At 38.3% G+C, this 12,552-nt stretch overlaps 1 protein-coding gene across 2 annotated transcripts in view; it reads left to right on the top strand.

Moving 5' to 3' along the window:
• PCDH19 (protocadherin 19) overlaps window positions 1-12,552 on the top strand; it is a 90,546-nt gene that overhangs the window by 53,187 nt on the left and 24,807 nt on the right. For both annotated transcript variants that reach the window (XM_066249272.1, XM_066249275.1), the window contains one exon: window positions 6,730-6,902. In XM_066249272.1, coding sequence (XP_066105369.1) covers window positions 6,730-6,902 — 173 coding nt within the window. The remainder of the gene's footprint in view (window positions 1-6,729; window positions 6,903-12,552) is intronic.

Here is a 12,552-nt window from a genome sequence, read left to right as displayed (position 1 = left end):
GTACACTGATAAATTTTGCAGCAGAAATTTGCTTTGTTTTCTGCTTCACAACTGTTATTTCAAAGGTTCTTTTCTTCACCCTGGGTTTTCTTTATTTATTTTCAATTAAAGTTTATATTCAATATTATTTTGTACTAGTTTTAGGTGGACAGCGTAGGGACTAAACAATCATATACTTTACAAAGTGATCCCACTGATATTTCCAGTGAGGACTATGTGATCGAGTACAATTTTGTAGTTACAGAATAGTTACAAGGATGTAAAGTAATGCTCTTTCTTTTTAAACTTCTGGTAAAGACACAGCCTTGCCTTATTCTCACAGGTCCCTTAGGCTAGCTCTGGGTGCCTGGGAATTCTATGACCAGGTTAAACTGCTAGCATAAGCCTGATTTTCATATCATAGTAGAGAGCTAAGACTCCTGGGGACCCTCACCATCTTAAGTCAGCTCTGAATATCCAAAGTACATACAAGGCAGGCTGACGAGATGAAAACTTATGATTAAACATTTTGCTTTAGGGACACAAATATTTCCACAGCAGCTTTGGGACTCACTAGGAACATCTAATTTTGATTGATTACTTTATATATTTTTGTTTACATATACATACACATAAAAGACACAAGCTAGACTTACTGGGCTTCCAGTGGAAATGTCTCCTGATGTTGTCTGAAATAAAAGATAGTAGTTTTTTTATTGCAGACCAAGTTGATTAAGAGGAAATATCTGAAAGCTCAAGAATACATGCATTTTTGCCAAATTCTGTTTCTGGAATTTGATGGCTTCGAAAAACCACAAAGGCCTTGGAACTGATAGGATCAACTGAGTTTAGACAAAGCACAATACCACAATACCTGCAAATATACAGAAATCTTGTGTGCTATGCTTTTCTGGTGACTAAAAATTTTAAATAAAAAATGTGTGGAATTGTTAAAAGAGAGTGCTATCACCAGATGATAAAACTCTGCAAACCACGTTTAAATAGCTCACAGCAAAGTTTGAAAGGGGTCTTGCCCTATGTAGTTTCTTGAGTACCCATTTTAAAAAGAATGAGTTAATTATTTTATTATTTTAAAAGAAATAACAGCATCATAAAACCAAAATTGAAGTTGAAAGATTTTAGCTCCAGTATTATTCAAAAAAATTTTTTAATTTAGAAAATTAAATTTCACAGGGTGACATTGATGAGGATCCATTTACATGCCTTGACAAAGCACCTGGCCTAGAAATTGTGAATCTGATTATCAGTTTTAATTTTACAGTCAAGTCCCTGTTTCTTTGAGTGCTAATCCAATTTCAGGTCAATTTTGAAAACTCCTTTCCTATCCATTTTCTCTTCCTCTATTCACTTTCTACTCATCCAAGGATTCTTCTTGGGGTTTTGGTTGGCATTCTCCAGCAGTTGTTAACTAGTTTGGTCAGACTGCTTACATGCAGGCTTATTTTTCTCTCCCACATATACCTCAGTTAAAACAACAGAAATCCAGAGGGCAAGGATTGCTTCTAGAACAAATCAAGGTTGAGTAGGGTTAAGAGTGAATCCAGAAAAGAAAAAAGACGATATATGGCACGTTGCACATAATGATATGCACAGAGGAATCTAGCGCTATATTTCTTTATTTTTCCCCCCAAGAATGTTAGTTGCAAACTGCAGATGTACCCAAGGCTTATATTAGAATCTCAGATTAAGAAGCCAAAACAGTTTAGGATTTTTTTCTTTCTGGATGGACTTCCTTCCTGCTATGTTTGTTTCCTTGCTATCTTCTCAGAGCAAGGAAAGCCAACAGTGGTACTTTGCCCTTGCTGCACCACTTCCTTTCTCCATGCCTGCTTTCGGTGCTGCTGTCTGATATCCACTCCTGCAGTGTTTTTGGAGCAATATCAAGCAGAGCATGAGGCTGTAGTTCAAAGAAAGTAACACAGAAAATGCACAATGTACTGAAGCAGTGTGGAAAGAAAAATGAGCACTGGCTTCTAAACCATGCATAGTGATTTCCTTTTCTACCCAAATTGTCTTGGGGGTTTGCAGCACCTGGTATAGTGCCTTGTCTATAAAAAAATGCTGGTACATGCTTATTGAATGAACACATGAAGAAATGGAAGAAAACCTCAGCATTTTTCATTGAAAACTAGTACTAAACTTTCCTTCAAGCCAGCAATTTCTGATCTTTAATGTGCATTAGAATCTCTTGGGAGGCTTGTTAAATGTAAAGTTTCTAGCTCTTTTCTTAGAGGATCTCCAGTATTCACAGGCTCTCAAAGTACAGTTGGTCCAGGAACCACTCTGGGATGCTCCCAATGCTTTTTTTTTTTTTTTTGTATTTTTCTGAAGCTGGAAACGGGGAGAGACAGTCAGACTCCTGCATGCGCCCCACCGGGATCCACCAGGCACGCCCACCAGGGGCTACGCTCTGCCCACCAGGGGGCGATGCTCTGCCCCTCCGGGGGGGGGGTCACTCTGCCACAATCAGAGCCACTCTGGGGCAGAGGCCAAGGAGCCATCCCCAGCGCCCGGGCCATCTTTGCTCCAATGGAGCCTTGGCTGCGGGAGGGGAAGAGAAAGACAAAGAGGAAGGAGGGGGTGGGGGTGGAGAAGCAAATGGGCGCTTCTCCTATGTGCCCTGGCGGGGAATCGAACCCGGGTCCCCCACACGCCAGGCTGACGCTCTACCGCTGAGCCAACCGGCCAGGGCCTCCCAATGCTTTTTAAATATAGTTACACTACTTTATTTTTTTCTCTTTCACTTTCATTCCCTTCTAATTTTTACTCTCATATGGCATTCCCTGGGTATGTGATGTCACCTACCAGAAAGATGTGACCTGTTTCCTTTCAGATTGTTCTGCCTTTTGGCAATACTTTTTAATATTTTAAGGAATTGCATTGTTTATTCATCAAACATTTTCTGAGTAACTATTATGTGCAGAATCTTGTTTTGGGTGTTTTCAAACAAATCTGTCCCTCTTTTGACCAACCAGAGCAGTAAGTAATAGAAACATTCACATTTACAATACCATTACAAACAGATACCCCTAATTTATTGTCCCACAAAAGTTTGTTCACAAGTCTTTCATTTCCCAAAGGGTACACAAGTACTAAAGCAAATGAAATCAGCATTTTTTAATGTCTGGCATAAATTATTATTTGTTTTGGGTGAGTAGCTATTTGCCAGGCTATTTTACAATTTGCAGCATCTTGTTAACTGGACCTTAAACTGCCTTACATAAATCCATTCATTAAGCTACTAAGTGTCCTTACAAGATCAGAATAAGTGGTACTTACTTTGTCAGATGGGCAGACTGATTCTTTAAAGAGTTAGTTATTCCAAGGTTTGGAGGAGAGGAATATACCCTTTTGTTTTTCCTTTCGAGAGGCATGACTTGTTATGCTCACACTACCAGTCCCTGAGTTCCTAGTGGTCAACTCCTTACTATTTTATTATTTCTCTGTCTCTATCTATAACTCCAAAGCCCTGAGGTGGTTTATAATATTCAGATGAATATAAACAAGAATAATCAAATTTTACAAAGGCAGATCCAAAACCAATTAGGAGGAGCTACATCCCTGTCATCCAACTCACTGCAAATAAACATTGAATTTACCTTGAATTTTTGGGGAAGTCAAGAAAAAATGATAAGTGTAACAGAGCATATAGTTTCACTTTTCAATAAAGAAAGGGTATACACTTGACAGAAGAATATTTTTCCTGTTTCAGAATTTTAGAAAAAAATGAACATAGTGGACAAAATTTGACTATAGTTTATGGAAGATATAGAAACATCCTTCAAATACATTTTTCTATATCAATCCTATAAAACGACTATGGGCATAATATTACATTGTAGCTCAATGAAAACATTGCCATATGGAGTAATGATTGTATTAAGTAACTTTCATGAACAGTATTTCATCAAGTCCTCAAAATAGCCTTGTGAAAGAGATTTTAGCAAATGCATTTATAGACAAGGAAATTGAGGCTTCAAGACATTAGATATCAGGCCCAGGTTCCCACAGATGAAGTTATAGACTATGGCTTTTAATGACTCCAAGTTCAGTGCTCTTTTCACTAGTCTGGAAATCTAACAGGTCACAGGAACAGTTGTTCTCCCCTGGGGGTCATTTGGCACCATCTAGAGACATTTTTGTTTGCAGCTTCTGGGAGGGGCACATAGTGGGTAGAGGCCAGTGATGCTGCAAAAATGTCAATAGTGCTGAGGCTGTGAAACTTTATTCTACAGGATGGTTAATTGCATTGTCCTTAGACTATCTATCCCTCACCATCATATATCTTAAGCAAGTGTTGGCAGCTGCTGAAATGCAGTCAATTCAGGGTTGAAATCTCTGGCTTAAAGTAACAATTCTGTGTTGTGGTTTAAAGAAACTTTCATATGCTTCAGATACCATTGATGCAGGTCAAAAAATTAGTATTTCTTATAAAAGCGGAGAAGCTAGTAATATCACCCAGACAAGTAATTTCCTTTCTCCCATGGTATGGGGGTGCATGTGGACAGGATAATTTTTTTTCTTGAAAACAACAACAAACTTTGAATCTGTTCAAGCAGTGGGATAAGTACATATTTATAAGAAGCTCCCAAATCTGTGCCATAAAGCTAGAAATGATGGCCACATTTAAAACATGTATCTCAAATTGGTCTTCTTAACCATTAAAGAGTTATAGAATGATTGGTTTTTGGCTAGAATTGCATCCTGTTGCCCCTAGAACTGAATAGCTGCATGGCATAGTTGGGAGGAACTGAGCAAGTTGCCATTTTGAGTGAATTTATTTTTAATACAATTAATGATCAGTTATCCTTTCTGAAAATAATTAGCAAACAGGACAACATTTCACTCGCTTGCTCTTCATTTTTCTTATAATTATGACTTTCCAGTTACTACCCTTTAGATCTTTTCATATTCAGGGCAGCAGGCACTCTATATCTAGGTTGATCATATATTAAAATTTTTCTGTGATTTCTTTTAACCAAGTGTGGAGAATGACAATATATCGATTGTATTCATGGTATACCTCTTCATCATATGTATTGAGTGTTTTTATCAAAACCTCAAAGAGCCAGGCTTATGGATGTTCGAGGTTGAGCAGATCAAGAGAGTCTGCAGTGTCATCTCCACAAGGCTTCTCTTTCAGAGGTACTGTAGGTCTGTTGGGACTTGTCCTAGTTCACATGCATGCCATCCTCCCTTGATAAGACAACAGCACCTTTTCTTGAATTTGCCTTTGCTGCCTTCTCACTGACTAGGGAATGGATTCCCCATTCCCTAGGTGTTTTAGATGCATAATTTATGGTCCATGGTGTAGCACAGCTGCAGATTCTGTCAGGACACACGGTATTAGAAATAGGTGGGGCCTCTATGGAAATACATTATGTATTGTTGTTTAGTTCATGAGAAATGGTGTGAGGTTTTTGAAGAGTATACTTAGTGCATTGTATGGTAGATTGATTGAACAAATGCAAGAAAAATTTACCCACAAACTCTTGAACTGAAGGTTTCCTAGCTTTTAGAATAATTACACCCATAGTTTTATTGGAGCCCACTTTCTAGTTCAACTTGTTCTCTTACCTTCCATGCACCAAAGCTCTCCTCTTCTCAGTTCCTGCCTCTCTTCTTTTTCTTTGAATCTGTCCCTCTTTCTTTCTCCATTAAAACTGACCTAAGTTCTCCAATTCTGATAATCCTTTCCATTTTAATTACGTTACCTCAAGTAGTGCCACTTCCATTTTTTTCAGTTGATTAGTAGACATTTTTGGAGAGGCAGTATACATAGTCGTTAAGGGTTCAGGCTCTGGAGCTAGACTACCCGGGTTTGATTATAGATCTGCTAAATTTCTATAGGATATGTGACTTTGCACAAGTTATTTAACTTCCATGTGCTTTTGTTTTTTCACCTGTAAATGGGAATATCTATTAACATATTTTCTCTTATAGAGTTGTGGTGATTAAAAAAGTTAATTCAGCCTGACCAGGCGGTGGCACAGTGGATAGAACGTCGGCCTAGTATGCTGAGGACCCAGATTTGAAATCCCAAGGTTGCCAGCTTGAGCGCGGGCTCACCAGCTTGAGCACAGGGTCGCTGGCTTGAGTGTGGGATCATAGACATGACCCCATGGTTGCTGGCTTGAGCCCAACGTCGCTGGCTTGAGAAAGGGGTCACTGGCTCAGCTGGAACCCCCAATCAAGGCACATATGAGAAGCAATCAGTGAACAACTAAGATGCTGCAACGAAGAATCGATCCTTCTCATCTCTTTCTCTTTCTGTCTGTCTGTCCCTGTCTGTCTGTCTGTTTCTCTCTCTCTTGTTAAAAAAAAAAGTTAATTCATGTCAAGTGCTTAGAACAGTGTCTGATGCATGGTAATCCCTCAGTAAACATTGGCTATTATTATTTTACTTTGACTTTTTAATAGGAAAACAACTAAAGTAATTATATTGTTTGCAGGTGGTTGTTTCAGATTTGCAGCTTCTTCCGCCTTTTCTGTAGTAATGCATTGAAGATAAGTGAATGGAAGTATTAGCTGCATCAGCATCCATGAGTGGGAACCTCCCTGCTAATTTAAAGTTCCATTGTCTTTAACCCAAAATTTCTCTCCCTCTTACCCTGTTGGGCAATCCATTTACTTTTGGCTTTACCCAAGAGCTAACATCATCCTGGCTCTGAAAGATTTAAAAAATCATGCCTATTGCAGTTTTAAATTATCATTCTTTCTTTAACCCAGCAATTCCACCTTCAAGGACATAGAGGCCAACAGCCAAAGAGATAGTGGACATGAGGGGAGCGACCAGGCTGACAGCGAGCATGACATCCAGCGGGGCCTGTATTGTGAAACTGCTATCGACGATGTGCTGAACACCAGTGTGATCTCCATGGGTTCTCAGATGCCTGACCATGGTAAGGGTTGCTTGTGGAAACTGCAAGCATAGATTCCAAAGAAACCAAAATGCTTGTAGGAGTACTCTACCACTTTACTATACTGAGTGTGCTGTTGAAGTGTACACTGTGCTCATGACCCAGCAGCTACTACAGGGTTTTCAGATGTCCTGATACATGACCAGATCCTTCTTTATCTTTACTGGATGGGTCTTCTGGGATGGTATAATATTCAGACATTTTAAAAGCTGACCAGATATATAAAATAATAAATTCTCTAATTAATAACGGCATTGAGCAAATTGGAAATGAGCAGATGCTTTCTCACGAGAAATGTCCCTTTTGATTTAGTACATGAATTTAACTGAACAATCAAGTTGCATAAAACCCAGCACTAATGAGACTAAAGGAGTGGATTTTATTTCCAAATTGGGCTTTGTCTAGAGAGAGACTCCGTTCTCTGACCGCAGATTCCATACATTTTACTGAGGAGGGAAAGTGCTAGACTTCCTATTATGTTTATGGCACTGCTTTGCCAGATCTCTTTGATTACCACACAAATCCATGCCATTGGTTATAGGAAATAACAGGGCATAGTTGACTCAGTATAACATCTGGTATATGTGAAAAACACTTCAAAGTACATATCAGGAGTAGCATTCTCATGTTATGAAGAAGAGTCTATTTTTGTGAACTTAGCCACACATGCTTTAGCAAGAGGAGGTATTTAAGACTCTTTTAGGCATAAACCAGAGCAGGGGAGGGGGAAGCATTAGCAGAATTCAGCTAAGGCAGAATGTTCAGATGGACTTGGGCACAAATGTCATTTTCAATGTTTTACTGCTGCAAACATGCTAGGCGAACAGCCTGTCTTTTTCAATTAAGAGCTATGAATCAGCTTGGTGTTTAGGTTCAGTGAAGCTTCAGAACGCTTGGCTATGTCTTGAGAGAAGCTAGACGCAAACTCAGCTGGAAGCCCCTCTGCTAAAAGACTTAAAGATGAGAAAACAAAATATGGTGATTATGTGCTGATTTTCAGTTGTTTCATTTCACTGTAAACATCATTAAATGCTTTTGTTCTGGTCTTGTAAATGAATCCAAAGGGAAAAAAATGCACAATCCACAAAACAAAATATTTTCTATGGAAAAAAAATATTAGTCATTGTAGATTTTATTAAATTGTCTAATCCATTCCTCCCCAGTAGATCCAAGTGTCAAGGTCTATAATATAGACAGGTCACTACTGATTGTGCACTGCTGCCTTCCCTAATCAGTGAGTGGTGATATCAGCAGAGATAATATACTTTCTGGGCAACCTTACTAAGACTAAAGTTAAAAAAAAATCACATAACTGAAAAAGAGACAATTTAATTCTCAGCGAATTAGCAGTGTGCCACAGGACACAGACTGATATGTATCATTTACTGGTCTTGTGTCTCAAAGAAATGCTATTTCATTTATATCAGAAAGGGTTTTAGTTAGATGCTCTCTAAAATAAAATGACTCTAGGGAAGGAAATAGTCATAATTGATTCTCACTTTATGCCTGGCTAGAACATCTGCTTTAATTTCTTGTCACATTTGTCTAGGAAAACAATATCAGTGGACTGCAGTTAATTTTTCCTGAGGGAGTGTTCCTTACCAATGGGATGTATATATAATGTGTAGATTGTATAATAATGAGAGTATTCTAAAGTAAATGTGTGACATTATCTCAAGACTTCCACATAAAAGATAATGATTATCCATACACATGCATTTTTTTCTGTTTCATTTTGGCAACACTTTCACATTTTTTTCTTAATATTCTACTTTTATATATGTATCTTCAATGTTTGCATTATTCCAACAGTGGCTAAACTTTGAATCAACCCCTGGATTTGTTCTTTTTAATTTGATTGAATCATTAAAGTTCAGGCACAAAGGAAATTTAGGTCTTGCCTATATCTGAGGTTCTTCCTTATTGCTCAGTACTTCTGAGCTTTCCATAATGATACTTAATTGTTGTATCTCAGGTCAACCCTGGCTAGCTACCTGTGTCACCAATTTTCTTGAGTTGATTATTGCTACCTCAAATAACAGCAACAATTTCAACAATTGACATTTTTTAGCATTTTACTATCTCAAACCTGGATTCACATAATAATTTTTTTTATCATAAGGCACAGTGGTTGAAAGGCAATCACTGAATTAATTTACCATGCATGCCTGATCTTGTAACAATTCAAACTAGAATAGTTTTAGTTAGATTCAATCTAGGGCAATACGCTATTGTAGTTTCTGAGGACTACCCGTTTAGAAAGTTAAGGAGGAAAAATTAAATCTCCTCTAGACTTTTCCTAGGGAAGAAAAAATAGTTCCAAGTCTTTTTGGTTCATTGATTCTGTGATGGGCATCTCAAACCCAAATGCCCTGAAATTCTGGGAGTTTCAGCGGTGAGCTACTCTTAAGATATGAGTAGATGTCTCTGAAGAAGAGCAAAGGTTGCAACGACTTTGTCAGACTAACTTTGATCCTGATGTTATTTCTTCTGGCTCTGTCAGAACCACTCCAAAGTTGGGCCTCATATACCCAATAGAGTGTACGTTACATCTTTGTTTTGGGGAGTTTGGCTCACCTAGGATTGCATGTCTGTAGCTCTCTCTGTGATGTTTCTAAGTTAGATATTAGCACAGCATCCTTCTTTGCACATATGCGGACACATGATTGATAGAGAATCTTAGGATTTTCAAAATAAAGATAATTTTCTGCATCTGTTGATTTTTTCCTTGAGCAGGAACAGGTTGTTCAATGAGCTAATATTGTGTTCCTAGTGTTTGAGGAAAAGGTACAAACTCTGTCTGCTCTAGCTTTCTGAGACATCTGGGCCCAGTGATTCTTCACACTGCCAAAAGATTTTATGGGCTTTGTTCTTACAACTTTACTATAGTAAAAGAATGTTCTGCGTGAATGTCAAGGGTGCTTTGTGACTCTTAAAACAAAAGCTTAAATTCTTTAATTTTCAGCACTCTTCTTTGGGAACACATTTCTAGGGTTGGGAACCCAGAATCTCCATATTCAACCAAGCAATGAGAATGGGTGGAAGGCTTTTGCACTAAAAGGGCAAGAGTTAGGGGTTTAGCCACTTGATTTTGGATTGCATTTTGATTGCTTCCACCAAACACATCCATGACCTGGGTCAGGAATCCATGCTTTCTGGATTATTATAAATCCTGGTATTATTCTCTACATGCCTAAAACCAGGTCAGTGGGTTGATGAACTGGTTGAACTGGGATTCCTGGTTGCCAGGTGATTACATTACAAATTCATTTATCATTTGTAGTTCCTTTGAATTAATACATTTCAGCTTGTCCTTATTACCATAGTTCTTGTTCCCAGAAAAGAGGGTGATGGGAAATTCTTTATCCTATACTTTCTGCTGGTATATGACACTTTTTGGAATGCTATTTCTTTGCAGTTTTCAGAGTGCCTTGAAAACAAGTAATGTTGTCACTCAGCAGATTTTATCACCTGGTTTAGTTTCTGAGGTGATTTGATGCTGAGTTTGGGAATCACATTCAAGTATTTTAACCAATGCCTTCCTTCCCTAAATTCAAGTGATTTGTTAAAATGACTACCTTCAGACAGGGACGATAATTTCTGCAATCTCTAACAAGAGTAACTGACAAGTAGGGCAGTCCTGGGTTTGTTGCACAAGTGGGGGTATCACTGGGCTCGAATCTCTTCCTATCAGGGTTATAATGCACCTGACTTGAAGTTCACTACAACACTGAATTGGTGTCCTTATCATGCTAATTGATACCAAATGGGAGCAATATACAGAATTTTGCAATAACATGTATCTGCTTTTGACATCCAAATACACCCAAATGCAATATAATGATTACTTTATTTCTGGAAGTGTAGGTTCTACTGCACTTTACTAACTTGTTTATTTGCTAGTTTCACCACCTGAATATCATTTAACATGTTTGTTGTGTAAAACAGATTTAAAGAACTTGATCTGTGCCTAAAGCAACTGCTGTTACAAATTAGCCATGAAAATGTTCTGTAGGCTGCATACTATGCATATTCTAGTTTCAACCACAGGTGTATTAAGATACTTACACTTTTAACACCATACCAATAATGTGTAATTTCATTTCCTATAGTCTTTTAATGAAATTATAATTCAGTGACTGAACATCCCTTCTTTATCCTTTTACTTATTTCCCGACTCATCTCTCACCTTACTAAATTTCCAAACACTCATTTCAATTAGTCTCTTGGCAAAATAGGGAGTTCTCAATGGAGAAGATTTTGTGACATTGCAAAGCAGTATGCTGCTGCTTTCCAGAAATGGTAGCATGGACCGGATGTTCTTAGAGTAATTGAAAATTTCATTTTATCAGATTAGCATTTGCTGTCAAAACGGTTTTATCTTTACTTCAACAAGGAGGTTGATTAGATCCCCCTGGACCTGAATTAGCATCTTTGAGGCTAGTTATACTGTTTTGCAATTCATGCGGTTATTTTTCCCCTGGTTTTCCTCATATAGAATCTTTTGAAATGTCCTCAGCCTCTTGCAAATATACCAAGTGAAATGTTTAATTATTTGAAGACAGGAATGTATGTATGTGTATATTTATATATCTATATATCTATATGAGTGACTTTCAGCTTTTTTTAATCTTGCATCATGTATACAGTATTCTAATACCAGACAGGAATAATCAATATTCAAATATCTATCTTTCTCTTGTTCAACATTATTTTTATTTTTTATTTTTTTGTATTTTTCTGAAGCTGGAAATGGGGAGAGACAGTCAGACAGACTCCTGCATGTGCCCGCCCTACCGACCAGAGCCACTCTAGTGCCTGGGGCAGAGGCCAAGGAGCCATCCCCAGCGCCCGGGCCATCTTTGCTCCAATGGAGCCTTGGCTGCGGGAGGGGAAGAGAGAGACAGAGAGGAAGGAGGGGGTGGGGTGGAGAAGCAAATGGGCGCTTCTCCTATGTGCCCTGGCCGGGAATTGAACCCGGGTCTCCCGCACGCCAGGCCGACACTCTACTGCTGAGCCAACCGGCCAGGGCCAACATTATTTTTAAATGCCCACTATGTGTCTGGCTCTAGGAATTAAATGTGTCAGCTACTGCTGTTTTTGACTGTGAATGTTAGCATCTTTTTGGTTTTGCTTATCTGAGGTTTACTGAGGTGATTATGTTCAACTCGATGAGATGAATAATTTTGATTTTAGATGTCATTATAAGAATAGAGCTTGAGACTATTAAAAACCTAATTAATATTGTGCCAATAAAGCAAAAGAAAGAAGACTGTTAGAATCAAGACTTTATTTTTATTAAGAGTATCAGGAAAGATTCTTCCTTGATTTGTTCTAATTTGAACAATGGTAAATGGTTTCTTTTTAAATCTGTCTGCTTTGAAGTTGAACTTCCTGCTCACTTTTACTTAATGTCACCATAAAGTGGTACCTTTAATCTATGACATGCACAGTTACCTTGTTTGTTTAGAGATACTCAGTGGTACTTAGTGCCCAGTCTCCCCTTTCTGCTGCTGTCTAGGACCTTTATTCATTCTCAGTCTTAGCAATGTCTGGGCAGGTGGGAAGAAAGGTGACAGGTGGATTATTTTGTTTATTTCAACTGAACCAGATAATTGGACTTCTTCCAAAG

The sequence above is a fragment of the Saccopteryx bilineata genome, chromosome X (genome assembly GCF_036850765.1).
Source record: "Saccopteryx bilineata isolate mSacBil1 chromosome X, mSacBil1_pri_phased_curated, whole genome shotgun sequence".
Lineage (NCBI taxonomy): Eukaryota > Metazoa > Chordata > Mammalia > Chiroptera > Emballonuridae > Saccopteryx > Saccopteryx bilineata.
The sequence above is the reverse complement of the archived record's forward strand: the minus strand, read 5'-3'. Positions and strand labels throughout refer to the sequence as shown.